Genomic DNA, 18949 nt, shown 5'->3' on the forward strand with positions numbered 1-18949 from the left:
ATCTTCTGTTTGTTGGTGAATGAAGTAGCATTTGTTATCAGTAGTGTCACTGCAGAAATCAGTATAATCAGTGCACATTGCAGAAAAAACAAAAGGATTTTCTCTTTCTACTGTAAAATTCCAGAGATACTGACCTTGTAATACAAAGGACTACAACACAGATGATAGCAATCTGGATGGTTCCAATCACAGCTGCTATTAAGACATACTGAAATCGTACTGGACCTGGAACCACATATAAAACGCTGTAGTCCTTTTTTTCACAGTGTTGTCCAGTATAGCCGGCATCGCATCTGAAATAAAAAATATTTTTTTCCTTGTTATACCTGATGCTTTTAACGAATGCTGGAAAAATTGTATTTGGAAAAAAAATTAGTGGCTGAAGCATAAGCTTATGTGGTTTTTTTGTTGATTTTTTTTTTTTTTCAGAATGGACTCCCACAGAGAGAGTATCAGTTAGTGCTCAACCTCTCAGAGGGAAGACTTGTGGTCCTCAGTGACACAAAGGTCTGTGAGAGTGAAGAACACTGTGAGAGTGCCCAGGGGACCAAGACATAACGGGCTTCAAGTGGAACTACTTGCACGTTGTGATGAGAACCCATTTAGTTCCTGGCACAACATACTTTAGATTTCTCCCTTTCTTTGGGGAGGTGGGGGAGGGTGAAAAGCCATCGAGCTGTGGTTCCTTATGCAGATTACCCCTAAGGAGGTGATAAGCAATCATCCAGGCTCCATATGAAATGTGATTAGATGTTCCTGAAAGTGGATACATCATTTACATTTTGTCTGGTTGCTATAAAAAGCCCCTCTATTGATGCTGCAGCCATCCACCCCAATGCTGCCTGCTGCACTGCTCACCAGTTCCCCTCCTGCAGCCTGACAGCTCCACTCTGCTCTGTGATTTTGGGGCCAAGCAGTGCTTTTACAGTTTTAGCTCTTGCCCTGTTTCCCCTTAATTGCCCAAGCAAGATGTGAAAATCCAGGTCACTGGCAGCAGCAACTGTCAGGGACTGAGACAGATGGCTTGGGCTCCTCTCAGGTGTGTTAGTGGGGCACTAACCCCGATGGGTTAAGCCTTTTGCTTCCTTCCTTTTCTTCTCCTGCATTCCCACAGCTGCCAGCACCTTGAGGAAATGATATTTTTCAGCTGAATGGAGCACCTAAAATGCAGAAGCTGCAAAGAGCAAAATGTGTCCTGGCTGCTTGTGTGAGCTGGGAGAAGCTGGTGTGAGGTTCTGCCCTGGGGAGAGTCTGGTGTGTATCTTTGTGCTCCCATTCCAGTGTCCCAGGAAAATGATGCTTCACGTGTAATAGTCCTTTTCCAGCCACCTGGCCACTGTGTGGACTTCAGAAAGAATATCTGCACCTGTGCAGGGAGCATTCCCTGCAGGAGCACTACAGTGCTTTCACTATATTCCTCCTCCCTGCCCAAACCTCCTCCAAAATCACCTCCTGCTGAAGCAGCCAACTCTGCCCCAGCCAGCTGCCCCACGAGCACCACTCCTGCCCCAGCAGGGACATACACTGGTGGCACTCCTCTCCCTCAGGCTGAGGAGGGCACCTAGCAAGGTCTGAGTGCATTGTGAATGGCTTTTAAAAACACATCTAAATATAACTGAAGGTTACTGGATGGCTTTACAGTCAGTTAACATTGTTCATAACTCAATACACTTTTGGAACTTTGTTGAATAATTTAAGTCTGATGGATTTTGTAGCACAAAGGGCCATGGTTGCCATTATTTTCCATAGCTGATCCAGATTAAGTGTTTCTGTAAGTCATTATTTCCATGTGTGTAGCCTTCCCTTGCTGGCAGGAGAAGGGTTACCTGCAAGACGGTTCCAGCATGTTTGTGGAGTGCTCACACTTGCCATGCATGCAGAAGCCGTTGTAATGCTCTGGACAAGGGATGTAGATCCCTCTTGCACTTTCTTCCAGTTTATTTGCATTCTCTGTGAACACAGGTGAAAGGGAACATTAACCTGACCATGTAGGATAAGGTGAAGTGATGGAAAGAACTCAACAAATGAAAGAAAGGAAAACCAGAGAGCAAGATGTGAAAGATGTTGCTCATGGGAAGCAAGAGCAAGGGTTTGCCCCTTCAAACAGGTTGGTGAGATTTGCAAGGGCTTATCTCAGTCTTTTATGATTCCTGTCAAGTTACAGCAAATGAGACACCTGAGGAAATAACGTGACTATTCAAAATCTGATGACAGAAAGGCACATGAAAAATACCTGGTTATTTCTGTTTTACTTTATGGACTGTCTTGTCAAACTAAGACAAAGTTGGGAAAGAGAGTCTGGACATTTGCATGTAATATACATTATGCATTTTTAATTCAACACAACATATACAGAAAGACAATTTTATGGCTGAGGTAGAGCGGGAATCCAGAGCTGAAGTTTATCATCAATGCTACACGCCCCTGCCCCAAAGCCCAGTGGTCTCCTCCACATCCCACAGCACTCAGCACTTTGAACTAGTCTGGCATTCTGAGCCTACTTCTGCAGCAGTTAAAGAGTCACTGAGACTGCAAATCCTGGGAAATCCCTTCATGCAGCCAGGAAAATGGAGGCTTCATTTAGCTTTCAAACAGGTATGTGCTCGACTTCACAGGCTGAAACACAGAGTGTTACCACCATAAACTCACATGAATTTCATAGACCACCAAAGTATTAATTAATCTGGGTAACTTTGGCAAATTCCTCCATTTAACCAATACTTATGATATCTCAAATGGTAACACTCCTTTTCATGTGATAGTGTCTTCTAGCCATGATTAATTAAAAACAGAAGAATAAATCTCATGATGGATGTCTGAGGAAACGTAGCTTGCACGCAGATAAGTTGAAGCATTTTTATCTTCCAAAGGAAGTCCCCGAGTGTTATAAAACAATTGCAATTTGTGTTCTGCCTCCGAGCCAGTCATGCCAGCAGCAGGCATGCTTAGGTATTATCCCACCTCCGGGAAAAGTGTGCAGCAGATCCAAGATTCAGATTTTCATAATGAATTTCTTTTCTGTCGCTGCTCTCCAAGGAGAGCTGTAAGAGTCTCTAACCACTTGCACTAATAAAGTTGGTTATATTGCCCTTATGCGAAAACAGGCGAGGACCAGCTCCCAGCAAATCCCAGGCAACCTCTATGTCCCTGCTGACAGCATTAGCTTCTCTTTCATCCTTAGGATTTTCAGGACCTCTGCACTCTGGACCATTATTGCATTTTTTCAAATGCACATAAGCCCATGTGCCTCTCCCTGTTCCCTGATTACATGGGGATACCTTTGGATGTTTGAGGCTGTTGGGGACCATGCAGTGCAGGAGCATGGGGGCACTGAGGATTCTTGGGCTGGGGGCTGACAGCTGTCTCTGGGACAGCACAGACAGGATGTGCTGACAGGAGGCATGTTACAGGTATGGTATAACCTCCTTTGACAGCTTACTCAGGAATTTTTGCCACCAGAAAAAGGTGGGAACACAAGGTTCATTTGGTCTGGCACTAAACATTTTTGGCTACCTATCACCCTCTAAGACACTGGCTACCGACAAGTGAAATATACACATAAAGTTATCACCACTTCATGCATGTTCCTTTATGCCCTGGAAATTCCCCCAATATAATAAATGTGTGTGATATGTCAGCTATCAATGGACATGCACATATGTGTGTGTATCTCTGATTGTTCCTTCTCAGGTACTGAGGTATGTCTGCCATGTCTGTGCACCACCACTCAGTGCAAGAATCCCTCTTCTCTCAGATCAGCCAGCAGTGTGATTAAAACAGTATGAAATCCTTTGGTTTAATTTTTTTTTTTTTAAAGGCTCACTTCAAGATGGGGGGAAATTATAACTTTCAGTACAGACTCACTTGGGACTTGAAAGGGACCTATCTGGATGTGCAGATGCTCTCACTGTGTGTAGGCTGTAGGGCTGGCATTGGGCAGAAACCATGTTTTATTAAACAAGGTCTCTAGCACACCTTGAAGTAAATCTAGGATGGTGCAGAACTTGTAATTACACCTCTAAGCATAATGTTGTGATGGAAAATGCTTTACTGAATCTAAACTGAGATGGCCCAAGTTTTGCTAGGATAAACTTAGCTTGTAGGATAAACACTTCATAGGGTAAACACTTCATACAGGAACACTTGTCGCCTGTCTTAGAAGAGCCCACAAAACTTAGAAAGAAATTATCTGTATCTCATTTTGGTTGATGACTCCTCCAACAGAGTCAGGGATTTATATAAAGGCAGAGCAGGGGAAAACCACATTTTTAGTTTGACCTGCCATTTAGTTTACTCTAAGTACAGACCACAATAAAAACATCATTTTGTTCAGGCTGAGAATTTCCCTGCCTCAGAACAGGTTATTTTTCTCACTACAAAATCCATCTTTTCGGATATCTCTCTGATATAGAGACCCAGACACCCAGGCATGCTCTAAAAGTCCCTTCATGTTCAAACTGACTGCTCCCATTTCTGGAAGGACCTGAGCACTTTCCAGCAATCCAGCTGTTGATGAGATACTAACTCTTATGAATGTATCACAGGGCTTACATCAGCATGAAACAAGAACTATAAACTGATTCTAAAAAGAGAGGATAGAAATAAAAACCATGCTGAGGTTATGAAGCAAACAAGAACTGTACATATCTTAAAAAAATTAAACCTAAATTAAATAAATCACGACTTCCACCCTTATAAAAACTTTGGATTATTTATAAATTCAGTATTGGATGCAATTTGTACTAGTCAAGCTACACTAAGGAGCCCCTCTACCACACCAACCTCACACCTACAGAGAGTTAAGCTAAATATAAACCCACTTTTTTCATGCACAAGTAGATCTGTATGCATAAAGCAATGACACAGACTAAATTCAAAGTTACTCAGGTTTCAGTAATGTTAACTTCAGTAGCTCCTCTTCACACACTAGACTTGCTGCATTATTATTGGCAACAACGTGGGCAAGTTTTATTTGTGCCAGAAGAAAAGACCTTGTACCTTTTTGTGGTGGACAGGATTTGAGGCAGAAGCCAGCTGCAAAGACTAGAGGTAAAAACTGGACTGACTGGATCAGTCTCTCCTATCTCTGGACAAAAGAAATTCCTGCCACGTTTCTCAAAATGCTTGTCCTTTTTATTTCAAAAAAGAAATACATCCTCCCCATCCAGATCAATTGTATTCAGGAATCTTTTTCTTGAAGCACTTTTGTGATCAAAAAAGTCACTCTGATGAAGCCAACATCTTTTGCATTTCTGCAGCATTTTTTTCATCTTTAGCCTAACATGACATTTCATATTGTTCACATCCCTTGTTAGTGCCAGCACATGACATGATAGCCTATCAAATAAGACACACTAGTCAAAACACGTTATTTTTAAGTGCATGGAGGCCAGATGCTACTTTGTGTAGTTTGAAACAGCTTATCATCTTTCACTGGAAAAGTCTTCAGCTGAACCCTTGCTCTTCAACCTCTCTGTGGATGGCAGGGAGATGCTGAGATGATGAGCTATTTCTCTAGGATAAACTGGATGCTAAAAAGATATCCAGTGTGGCTGACCACCCATTCAGCAATCTTGCTTTTCCTGATGGATTGTCTTCTGAAATGTTAAATAAATTATTTAAAACTATCTTGTATAAATTCCTTAATATCCGTGCCTGTTCCTGTCTTTCATCAAGACGGCGCAGAAGAATGATTTCAAATATATTTTGTATCATTTTAATTTTCATTTCTGGTTTAGCTATGTGGCTTTCCTTCAGTCTTTGGAAGTTGAAAGTACAACCTTCAGATTCTCAGGTAACAATTTCAGTGAAAGCTGAAATTCAAAAGCTGGAACAGTCTGCCTGGTGGCAGGATGTGACTCTGCAAGTGATGAAAACAAGGCAGCCAGACTCTTCTCTGGGCAGCCCTCACTGGTCCCCAGCTCCCATCTGAGCTAACGTGGAGCTTCTGTTCCACAACCAAACATGTGCAGTAGTGCTGCTGACAAAGGAATAAATCCATTAGTGCCCTTGATGAGGATTATATGAAGTACTGTCTGGAGTGCTCAGAAAATTCTTTCTAGACATAAGGTCCTACAATTCACTTTAGAGAAATTAAAATAAAAATCTAGACAAAAATAGGATTCTTGTATTCAAGAACTGACTGCCAGGCACTTAACAATTAGTTCTGCAGGGCTAATAAGTCTGTCATTCTTCATGTGTGAATCAGTGAGACTTTCTAGGTGATTTCAAGCAAGCAAAGTAGAATATACACAGCCCATAAATTCTGATGTTAGCATTTTGGCTGATGTACAGCAGGTAATGTTGGAGCTTTGGAAATAATAACTATTAGGCTATGCCCATATGAGAAAATATTGGCTCACATACAATGTTAACACCTAGTGTACAGTCATCCCTGCACCAAGGGAAGGCCTGAAAATACATATAGACACATATATTTCATCAAAGAAGGGATGAGACAGTGAATGATATGCAGCAGAAACTATTTTGACACCTATCTCATTGGAAAAAGTGGTTAAGGAGAATTGACTACATAATAATTTAATCTTTTAATACTGCTGAGGTCAGTCAAATTTGCAGATGGAAGCTCTCGCTGATATTGAAGTAGTGACTCCTTACACATCACATTATCAGAGGACACATGAAGGGAAAAAGGGATTTTGGGGTCAAATGTATGTCTTTAACATTCTCAACCACTTCTGGAAGCATATCCCCCTTGTACCTCCCTGGCAGGTCTCCCAAAGAGATGCTGCAGAGCACAGCACTGGGAACTTTCTTAAGAAAGCTCTTCTGCTCTACATGAAAGAGACTTCTTGTGCAATTCTTGTTTGAAATCAAAACAAACATCCAGAGAGTATCCACCTGTGGAGCAAAGGCAGGGATGCCCTGAATTTTGGGAAAGAGCTTCAGCTGATTGACTGCGGTTGAGAAGCTGAACCCTGTGGATAAGCCTAGGGATATTTATGCTACTCATCTTCAGTCTTCATAGAGTCAGCGACTGCTGCTCTTTGGATATGAAAGGGAACTTTGTCAGGGCAGGAACATCTGCAGGAATGGTTCAAAGGTCCAGAAGAAGGATGGTAATGGTGCTGCTTCCTCTGAAAATGCAGAATTTCTTTAGCAGGTTTGCTGGTACTTCCCCCGCCTCTTCAATAGCATCCAACAGGAAGCAAGATCCCGCAGCAGCTTAGGGATGAAGTCTTTAGGCAGGCGTTCTCCTCCCTTGTAATGAAGAACTGCCATGATAAATCCCAGCTCAGACCCAGCTCTGACGAGAGAACAGAGATTTCTCCTGGCTCAAGGCATGTTGTCCTTGGCAAACTGTCCTGCTGCTCTGCTGCCAGCTGCTCAGGGCCAGCCCCAGGAGCACCTTCACCCCTCACATTCCCTTCTCCTGAAACCTGGCTTTTACAATTACAGAGCACCTCTTCACAATGAAGAAAATGTGTGCAAGCAACTCGCCTGAAAATCGCTGTTTGGGTGGGCGTTGAGTGAGAATTCTGAAGGAAGTGCTTGCTGCTGCTCAAGAGGGAGCTCACCAGCCCACTCTCCCTGAGAGCAAGAGGAAAATGAGACACCAAATGTCAGCTGAAAACGTCTGGCACCACTATGTTGCAGCCTGAGCCTAAATTCCTCCTGCAGCCACTCCAAGTACAAACTTGAAGCTAGTTTTTCTACATAAACTGCACAAAAAATACCCTTCCTATATTAGCTGCTTCACCAAGAGGGAAAAAAGAAATGGAACACGGTGAAATAAATTACATTCACTTCTTTTCTCAGGCACAAAATAGGCTTGCTGAACACAGTAATTTATTAATTTTAAATGTCCCTATGCAAATCAGTTCCCTGGAATAAGATAAAATCCACTTTCCTTTTTAAAAATAATCTAGGGCTTTTTATGTTTGAGATGATGGCAAGATGTCCTAGTGCACTTCGAAAAAAAATATTGTGCTCTGTCTTTGCAGTAATGCATCATAATTATTCAGCCTGCTGCCATAATTAATAATAGAAACCAATGAATTAAGACACTAATAATCCCCAGATGTTCAAATGGAGAACAAAATACTTTTAGCTTGTCAGCATATATATAGGGGCTATGCTATATATGTTAAAGCTGTTGCTGAACTTTGGAAATCAAGAAGCACTTTTACTTACAACATCTGTGAACATATCTTCCCTTCTTTGAGAAAACTGATTGAAATCAAGCAACTTGTTAATCATTTTCCTGCATACATAACAAGACCATTTGTCTACTCAAAACTAAACCAGGACTGTTTTTTTTGGTTTTTTTTACCCTTGTTTTTCACAGTGTCTGTTGTCCCCTTGCATTCACAGATGCCTTACCCTAGATATTGTACAAGTCCCTAAAAGCCAAGGCTCCTGCATGTAAAAGAAGGTTCTACCAAGTAGTTACTGCAATACAAGGTGCAATACAACCCAAAGTTGCACAGCAATGTGAGTACATGGCAGCAACCACTGCTCATACATCCAAACAGGAACACCCAGCAATATCAGCTAAACTGGAAGAGAAAAAACACCACATGGGCTAATGTGTTGCTCCAAAGCAGCATTTCTCCATGTCCAGGTGCTCACATTAGGCTCAGCTGCTCCCTGGGGTGATTGTTTCATTCAGTGAGGAAAGGCAGGCTGCTGCCTCACCTTGTCCAACCTCCTCCTCTGCTTCCCACCACCACATTTCGGCCTCTCACCCTGACTGAGGCCCCCCTAAAGCAGCAGTCACTGCTCTTTGATGCTGCACTCCACCCTGGATTCCAGGACGCCCAGAGGAGGCTGATGCACTGAGCTCTCCCTGCAGCAGCTCCACAGAGCTGCTTGTCCCTGTGTCAGTGGCACCTGCCACTTCCCAGGCCAGCAGACTGGCGATGTCCCCAGCTGCCCGTGTCATCTGTGTGTCAGCTGTCCCCAGGCCATCTCCCCACACTTTTGTGGATGAAGTGACACAGACAGAGCTCTTTAAGGCAGCTGCTGCCGGGGCCAGTCCTGAGGGCTGCAATCATTGCTAGGTTGGGATTTAATGATGCAGGGCTGCATTGTGGATTTATCAAAGCCCTGGGTAAAGGGGCCCTTACAGTTTGTGTTGCATTCTTTTGTGTCAGGATTGAATAAATCTGTGTTAACCCCATTCTTAGAATAGATTAAATGCCTCTTCATGCTAACTCAACTATTCCTTGTTTTTGGCAAGCTGCTGACATTCCCTTCACTCAGATTCTCCTGCCTAAGAGAGATGCCACCAGCCCTGTGGGAGCAGCATCCTCCCCCTTCAGAAACCAGCAGTGTAAAGAAATAAAGCATGGTTTATCTCCTTGCACATGATCTCCTTATGCAGCTCATGACAGAGCCCTTAGAGGATGAGTTAACCTTATTATTATTGTAATTCTGTGTTGAAAAAGCGTTGGTGTCAGTTTAGAGATTTGTGAGGTTCCCTCCAATTAGGCTGCATGCCTGAAGGCAGAGGGCCGAGCACTGGATCCATCACATGCAGCACTGCAGGAGCAGAGCGGGTGTCACCCTCTGTGAGAAATTTCTCCCAACAGCTGAGCCCACAGCTTGTTTTCTCTCCCATCCACCTCTCCTCCAGCTGCTCATTAGCACCAGTGCTGGAGGGGGTGAAAAATGGACAGGAGCAACCAGATCAGGGCTCCTCTCTATGTCCTCCCCTCTGAGAAACTATGCCTGAGAGTTTCAATTTACTGCTTAATGCCAGATTAAACAGAGATGGAAACACCACCCCAGTATGTGGATGTTAGCAGCAGAAGATACTTCTTTATACAACCAAATTGTGTCTCCTTCAAAGAAAGCAGGCGTGGATCTGCAGAGGATGGCTAAGAGGGACGCTGCCAGAGGAATAGCTCTACGCTCAGCACTGTCTTTTAGGGCACAGGAGACAGACCACCATCCCTGCTGCACAGCCCCAGCAGCACACAGACATGATTCTCACTAACCAGCAGCTCTTCACGACCCTTCCCAGTGGAGCAATGCAGTGACACAGCACTATTAGTTAACTTTGTTATATGATGATTAAGGAACAAAACTCCAGAACCTGGCCGAGTGGCATCCTGCTGTTTCTGCTTTGTATGCTACTATGCAATTTCTGTATCAAAGCAGCCCGGCTAGTGCAGCACTCCAGAGCAGCTTATTTATATGTAGATGTGGCTATATGACATTTCCAAATGCCATACATTTGCATATGAAGGTTCCACTTTTTTTCCCCAGCTTCAAGTAAACAGAGTCTGCTGCAATTCCAAAGCAGTGCTTTCCCTCACTTGGAGCTGACTGAGAACCATCTTCCTTAAGCAGCTAAAAAACCCTGAAACACCTAATTTTCACAATTCAGCAGTCTTACCTATCAACTGTGTCTCTGGGTGGGTCTTGTGATTTATAGCTGTACCTTTGATACCAATCCAAGTGCAGAGAGCAAAACTGCAAGACCTTAAGATTTCATATGAAATGGCTACAGATAATCTGCAATACCAATCAATATTTGCAAATAGGCCTCAGACATATGATGGAAGCTTGTGGTCATCCTAAAAAAGCCTGTGGGTCACATTCATTATAGCTATGAAGATGGTATTGATTTTTATCACTGATTTTCCACTTGAAAACAAGAGCAGGAGCATGTTGCAGGAGCTGCTGAGGAGCTCTGAAACTGCAAACCTAACACAAAAACCATAACCTTATGTAACACCAGGAAAGCCAAGTGGACATTATATATTCAGCTTTCTTGTCAAAGAAGATAAGGCTGAAGCAGATGGTATGTGGGCAAAGTTTCAACCTGAATACATTGCCTTCTAAAAACCAACAGTGCTCTGAAAACAGCGGATTTTGTGGCATGAGGCAGATGAACACGCTACCTGCACATTGAAGAGCTGCCTGATGCCAGGCCTCGAGGTATGAGCTGGAAGAGTTTCCTGTTGTCAATGTGTGCATGGCAAAACACACCTCTCAGCACTTCTCCTGCACCACCTTGCACGAGCAGTACGCATTACGTGCAACACACAGACTGAGCCTTGTCCTTGTGCACGCTGCAGCTGGGATGCACAGCCGGGGTGTGTGCTGAGGGAAGCACTCCTTGGGCATCACCAGGCAGTGTGGGAGGGCTGGTGGGCAGTAGAGCCTGTGGTGGTCACAAGACATCAGCTGTCCTCCTCTCCCACAGCTCAGACCCGCTCCCTCCCCATCCCCTTGGGCTGGGAAACACCGAGGTGGGGATGAGCTGCTCCCGTGAGCCCCCGAGCTCTGCCTGCTCTCAGGAGACCATGACAGGCACTTCCTGACTGTGACAACAGGTACAACAACTCCCAGGAGTCACCTTCGCCGTGATCTCAGCTTACAGAGTTTCATCAACTCGCTACTGCATTTCTAGAGCACCTCATCCTCCACTGCCAACTGGTAGATAGCATCAACTATGACAAATGGGATGAGGTGCCAGAAAGCTGATAAATACTTTTGATATGGCTCTAAAAATAGTGAAGGGATATTTGTATCCTTCTGACACTTTTTGAAAAGTAGATGGATATGCATGACCTAAGTTTTAAGACGGGTGTCAGGAATATTGATGTGTGGAAGGAGCAGGATCGTTTGGCTGGCGTTGCCCCGGGGGACAGTCGCATGACTGATGATGTCTCCATCTCCCTGCTGAGGGTGTGCTTGGAGGGGGCTCAAGCAGAAAAAGGGGAGCCCATCCAGAAAAAGACCAGGATTCATCTTGCCCACCTAGGACATATTGCTGCCTTGATGGGGATGATGAAATTGGAGAAATGGGGTGCAAGTCCTCTTGGAGCAGCACTGCTGTGCCCTAAGTTATACCATTGCAATTCCTGCCACATTAGCTTCTGCACCATGTATGATTGAGGCATGTTCCCAGCATCACACCTGTAAATTTAATCTGGTATTTCTAAACCCTCTCTGGAAATGTGGAAGACAAATACAGTTTCTTCCTTTTCCCTCCAAGGTCTAGAACAATGTACAATTCACACATCTAACCCCAGATGTCCTGAAGTTTTCCCTTCTTTGGCACATATGCAGGAATTTAAGCACTGGTGCAAATAGCAGCTCTTCCAGATTGTAAGGACTACACTGATAGAAATTGCTTTTAAGCAATTAAACTGTATATTAACAAAGCATGCTTCCAGTTTGTGTGTAGATGCATTTAGAACCTCTATCCACCTGATCAAATTCAGAGAACAGGCACATCTTACATAACACAGAGCTGCATTTTCCATCCATCCTCACCCCTTCAGCTGCCTGCATGGCTTTTACTGGCAGAAAGATCAGGCAGACAATCAATGAAACAAAGTAGGAACTTCCTCTTGAGAAACTGCTGCGTATAAAAGCACACCCTAATCCAATTACCAGGCTGCCCCCTAATTTCCAATAGAAACTCCAGGTCTGAATGGATTGTTTTCCACAGAGAAGCGGTGCTTGAAAAGGTCTCTGACTTATATTTAGGTCTGCCAGCATGGTGTTATGAGACTTTACTTTCTGGTTTCACACTTCAAATAATCTTAAAAAATTACAGCTGAAAGCAAGTATGAATGGCAAAATTGCCAGAGGTTTGATGGAAGGCATGGATAAGAAAAGGTTACCCAGGTATGTGACAGCGTGGACAAGTAGGTCAGGGATGTCATTTTGGCTACAAGGTGTTTCCTTCAGTCCTTTTGACAATCTGAAGGTTTTACAGTCCTAGTTCTACACTGATTTTATATTCAGTTTTGATTACTAAAAGCAGTCTATTTTTTTTCCCATTTTTTTTGGGGCACATGTTGGCAAGATGCTGCCAAGCTGAAGTGTAACACCCATTTGGCTCCCTTCCCTCCTTTCTTTTTTTCCAAGGTAGCATCTGTGCTTGTAAAAACATGCTGCCTGAGAGGATTCATCCAGGAAACTAAAGAAAGAGCTGCAGAATTTGGGGGAAGTGTGTGTGAGAAAATAGGAGACTGAAATAAAAATACTTGACTCCTATATGTGGTATTTTTGTACACTTCCTGGATCACATGGCTGGCAAATCCCTTGTGAATATCCTGATTATTTTAGTTGCCAGAGCATGACCCTGAATGGCCTGTGACTACTCAGAGATATGTCTGTTGTTGGCTAAAAGCATGGTTTCAGCCATATTTTTCACTACTTTTGTTCAGGCTATTCAGAAAAGTTTTGTTATGCTCAGAAACGTTTTATTGGCATGTTGCAAACCCATGATCACTCCTCCATACAAATCAAATGCTGCACTTGCTAAGGGATGAATCCTGCGTGGTTTGATGCTATTTTTACTCACCCCTTTGCCCTGAGTCCTGCACTGTAAAACTGTGATGGCAATGGGTCCACACAGTCTACAACCTTGCTTTTTTTATCAGTCCAGCTGTATCGTTAAAATCTTTTGTGGCTGCTCAGAGGGTTGGCTTTCAGCAGACTGTATGTTTGAAATTCCTGCTTGGTAAACAGGAACACACCAAGCAGTGTGCATCCTTTCCCATGCCTGGAGCTGGAGAGATATCCCAATTTTAAGTGTAGCAGAAAATGGATAAAACAATATAAAATGTCACTGCAGCAAAACCTGCTACATTCCTTTAGTATTTTACCAAAGATACAGTTTCCCATCTGGCCTGAAACCTTGCAATGGAGGGACAGAGCCAAAACCTTTGCATGTTCTTGGGTTTGCATCAAAAGGGTCCAATGTCACCACACAAATTTAAGCTTTTTGCCTGTTCCTCCAGCACCACAGGTCTATCAGGCAGTAGCTGATCTCTGAGACACAGAGAGGAGCCCACCCAAGGCTGCAGAAGACACTCTGTGCCTATCAGAGCCTGAGTGGCTGCGAGAGACCCCTCCAAGGCACACTGAAGACATCACTACGGAGCTGTCACCTCCCCTTGTCCGCTGACTGCAAACTCTTCCAATGTCCTTCAGCTGACTTCCCCACGGACCCAGGCCAGACTCTGCCTGCTGAAATAGGCCAACAGCAGACAGCATCTGGTGGCCTATCTCCCACCAAACTCTTCCATCCAGACCCCTGGCCATCTCTGTGTGATGGGACAGAAAGCAAGCACAGAGCTCGCCCTGCAATTTCCTTCCATGAAGAGTGGAAAAGCTTCTCTACGCCCCAGAGGTCCTGGCATTTATCACTGGCCACTCAGCTCATTTTGAAGCACAGACAGAAAAGTCTATTAAGAACATCTTTTTTTTTTTTTAATAAATGAATACCTGCATTTACTATTTTTATACACCTGTCATTATTGTCTTGCAGCAGTGCCACAGAAGTGAGCTGTAAAGATGGCACTTGTGAAAATAAATGGTTTGGTATTTTAACTCCACGCCCACTCCTAGAGCTAATATTGAAAGCAGGAGAAGCTGAATGGAAAAGAAAGGGTAATTCTGGGAAATGGAAAATTTACTAAGAATAAAAATGGACAAAAAAGCCATACAGAAAAATCTCAAAGCTATTAAACTCAATGGCCACTCTCCCACTACCCTCAGCAAGGCTGGAATTTTACCTACTGCCTCTTTAAATCTTATTGACTCTTATAACAGCATTTTAAACCAAACAGCTGACATCCTTCTGCCCAGCCAAGGCCTTTTAAATCACTGAAATGCAGGATGGAAAAAAATCTGCAGTGCCAGATGTGTCTAAAAACAGTCACAGTTCTTGTTGAAGCAATCTGCAGAGGAAAATGTTTAGCATTTATCATGCCTGACAAAACACTAATAGTTTATCAGTTTTGATATTATAGACTAATAACAAGCTTTTCCATGGCTACTTCATTTGCAGAGCATAGAGACAGGCTGCACTACTGTTACTTGATTTTAGAACAGTGCTTTTTATTTAATCCTTTCCCGTCCTAGCTGGATGGAAGCACACTTCCATTATTAAATGAAATTGTAAACTAAATACTCTAGGGAAGGGGTGTTTTTGATGTATACCTGACACAGCTTTAAACCACAGATAAAATAAGAGGGAGATTAAAACCATAGGGAGAGTTTTAATTTATTTTTTCCTCCTGAAAAGTATTCTGCCATTATGTAATGCTGTCTGAAATGGCTAAGGCTTGTGGTAACAGCAGTAGGCAAAGCAGTGCATTTTGATTCTGTGCTGATAATATTCTGACATGCACTGCCACAGCTACTCTAATAGCACATTTTGTTTACAGCTGTTGTGTTTCCAAGAAGAGAGTTTCACAGTCACTTAACACTCACGGGTACAAGGTAAAATGACAGCCCAAGTGTGTAAGAAGCCACCTTTCTAGGCAGGTAAATATTGCTTTTCAAACCTGAGTTATTAAGAGCACTTCTGCTTGCTTGGTGATACAGAGGTGCTCCTCTAACTGCCGAGGCTGGGTTTATCCTGAATGCAGAGGAATGTTTGTATGGACAGAAGTATGGGAAAAGGCACAGCTTATATTCAAACTGCTGCATCTCCCACTGAAATTCATACTTTCTCTGAACTATTTCCATTTTCTTTCAGAAACAAGCTTCTGTCACTTGTGGTTTCATACATTAAATGTTAATATGCATAGTTATGTTGCATTGCTCAAAAAATCAGTGCAGGGTGTGGCTTTTAGCAGGTGTGTTCAATGAAAAAAGAAGTGGAACCATCAGCCAAGTGAAACTGTTGTGGTAAAATATTTGTCCATTTTTACTTTCTTTACCCAAATCTATTAAACCAGGCAAAATTTGTCACTTGTCTCCATCTAGTCTAATTCTGAAGGTCTACTAAAACTAAATACACCAGCTCCTTCTTTTCTTCCCCAACTGTATTTCCTTTAATTCCACCAGATGCATTTATACTCCTGAATCCAGGTGAAATAAGGCTCAGGTTGCCACTGCACGTGTCTAAATGATCAAATTATCTCGTGTTTGTATTGCAATTTGACATGATGATACCTCTTCTACAAAAAAGGATGTTTCAGTCAGTTCTAAGTAGCAACTTTCCTTATGGTTACAACTTATTTATTACAACTGTCATATGCTTTCATCTCGTGGTATTTTGATATCTAGCATTTCATAAAGAATGCCAAAACATCCCATGAAACAAAATTCTGAGGAAATTCAGTTCTATGAATATTTCAAAATATTTTTTTTAACATTTCAGATGAGATCAAATGCAAATATTTAAATGTTGATGTTTCCTGAAAATGGATATTCTAGCATCTCATTATAACTTTAACTCTCAAATCCTTGGGAAGGCAAGGATTCCTAACAGCAAGTTCACAGAAACTAGGCCTAAAATAGAACTGCTGGACAGAAAAATACACTGTGGTACTCCTTAATATCTACCAACTAATTCAAATTAGTGTAGTGGATGGCAAACAGGTGCTGTGCACCATTTTGAGCAGTATCCTTCAAGGATGACTCTTGAGATGATCAAAGTGCCTGGAGCCCAGAGGAAGGATGGAACCAAGGGTGAGGGATATCCCTCCCCAAATCCAAAAAACAGGACTAATTTCCCAGCCTGTTCCTTGAGGAAGATTGATAGAGTTTTGTCTCAGATACCTTTTGGTTTTTTTTTTTTTAACTTTGTCTCAGATACCATTTTTTTTTAAACTTTCTCTTCTTGTAGGGGAAGCATGGGAGTTGAGAAAGGAAAGAAGATGCTATCAAGAGGGAAATACCTTCAGGGTGTCAAAATGCCAAAGACAGGATCTACCATGCTCCTGGCACGTGGATGAAGTGCTGGGGTTGCAGACTGATACCTACAACAGTAGCACAGTGTGAATCCCAGGCACCCAGCAGAGTCGCCCAGGAGTCACATGTGCCACCACCCTGTGTCACTGTAAGTGTCAGACTGTTGGTCCCACAGAGGAACTGGGCTGCACAGTCCTTCTAGACCCCAAAGGGAGAAGAACTTAAGCTTCCCTGCAACTTCTGGTGTGCAGTAGGTCTGGGGCTGTCTGCAGTTAATTTAAGTACAGATCTGTGAAGCCGCTTCATGGTGGAGTTCATACAGAACTCTGCTATTTAATGCTGGTCTAGCTCAAAGGAGGGGCCTGAAAAACAGCAAAGCTGCAGTATTAGCTAGGTGCTTCAAAGTGATTTAGTCAGGTATAAAGAGACCTTTTCGGTTAACTGTAAATCCCTTCACAATGGCAGTGGCTACAGCCAGGAATTATGGTGCATATTCCATATATCCATGGCAGCCAAACACTGGCTGTAGGTCATGTTGTTTCATTCCCATAAACCTCAGAAAACAAAAGTTAGGAAAAACAAATTTTGGGAGTAGCTACAACTAGAGCCTAAAACTAGCATGACTGCAAACCATAAATGTAATTTTTACGGTCCCTGCCCTTTCCACTAGAGGTCCTATTTAGGAATAGGTATCTGGTTAAAGACAACTTGAGAAATCAGGCACAATTCAGCTTGTGTTGAGTTTTGGGGATCACATTTTTATGTGTAAGCAGGAAGTTATCTTTCTTTTCTGCAAGCTTTACCTTCTTTTCAGCTTACACATTCTGATCAAAACACAGATACTGAGCAGAGGACCAGAAGATCAGCAAGTACTGAAAGGTTCAGGTTTGCTGGTGAAGATGGGTTCCTGTGCTCCAAATAACACCAAATGTCACAGTTGAGAAGGCTACAACACACAGAATATCACCATACCATTTCAGAAAGCTTTAAGCATTCACCCAAACAGAGTAACACCACACCACATCAGAAGGCTTCAGGCATCTGCCCGTAGAGAGTAACACCAGGTCACTTCAGAAGGCTGCAAGCATTGGCCCTTGTTCCTTAGCCCAACCTTTTCTACCCCTCCTGTTCATGCAGTGCACCTGTGTGCCCTCTGCTCCCTTTGGTGGTTGCTCAGTGCACCTGGGCACTCCATGGCTCATTGCTGTCAGTGCTGCTCACCTGCTTCTCACAGCTGTGCCCATGGGGGATGAGGCTGGGCTGCAGCCCCACTGCCAATCAGCACAGCCTGTGTGCCACAGCACAGCCCCACTGCCAATCAGCACAAACTGTGTGCCACAGCACAGCCCCACTGCCAATCACCACACCCTGTGTGCCACAGCACAGCCCCACTGCCAATCAGCACACCCTGTGTGCCACAGCACAGCCCCACTGCCAATCACCACAGCCTGTGTGCCACAGCACAGCCCCACTGCCAATCAACACACCCTGTGTGCCTACAACCAAATATATGTAAATGGAGTGTTTATGGACTGGGACACAAATGGAGGAATCTGTAGAAATGCCTTCATGAACTCAGGTCTGCTCATCTCTATTGCACATAGAATTTCTGTTTTTATCCATAACCTTTAAGAGAACAAAATGTTACAGAAGACTGCTAACATGATAGCATAAGGGGAAAACCAACAAGTAAGGCACATAGCAAGCAAGTCTTGGGCAAGCAGAAGTGTTTGGAGCAAGCTTCATGAATTTCTCACAGTTCTGATGGAAACCCCACATGAAAAAACATACTTGCATTACAACCTCCACCCTCACCCCACATATCATTTATATCTGAATTCACTTCCAGGAGTTAAATGCTTCAGAGATGCTGACAACAGTAAAATAGCCTGGTCTGGTTTTGTATATTTTTAGGCTACCTATTCCCATACTGGTTTTACAAGTTGGAATTGTTTTCCCTGTTTGTTTCCTACAGATCAAATTCTTAGCCTGGATTTACTGAATTTTCAGGCTCCCAAGCTTTAATGCAAATCAAATAGCTTTCTTTATAATGTTCACTCACAACAATACTGAATTTGTTTATTATGGGAAAAAGCACAAACAAATTCTGCAACTTTTGATTCACGCTAATTAGTGACTGAATTAATGGCTAAGGTTTAGAGGCACAAATGGAAATGTTCTTCCTCCTTGAGCTACATCAGTCTAAGGTAAAGAGATACCTAGCAGTTCACCTGAGACCTAATTTAAGTTTTAATGCTAACAATTACAGTTTCCATGAGCATGACACTGGGAAATTGTAAGTAATGAAAAAGCA

The 18949-nt window shown here is 43.1% G+C and overlaps 1 protein-coding gene across 1 annotated transcript in view; it reads right to left on the bottom strand.

Annotated features, from left to right (window-relative positions):
- The window catches only part of TMEFF2 (transmembrane protein with EGF like and two follistatin like domains 2), a 125237-nt gene that overhangs the window by 6161 nt on the left and 100127 nt on the right, over positions 1-18949 (bottom strand). The window contains exons 8-9 of the mRNA XM_053981736.1: positions 1827-1950; positions 135-293 (exon numbers count right to left, since the gene is read on the bottom strand). Coding sequence (XP_053837711.1) covers positions 135-293; positions 1827-1950 — 283 coding nt within the window. The remainder of the gene's footprint in view (positions 1-134; positions 294-1826; positions 1951-18949) is intronic.

This window comes from Vidua macroura, chromosome 7 (genome assembly GCF_024509145.1).
Source record: "Vidua macroura isolate BioBank_ID:100142 chromosome 7, ASM2450914v1, whole genome shotgun sequence".
Lineage (NCBI taxonomy): Eukaryota > Metazoa > Chordata > Aves > Passeriformes > Viduidae > Vidua > Vidua macroura.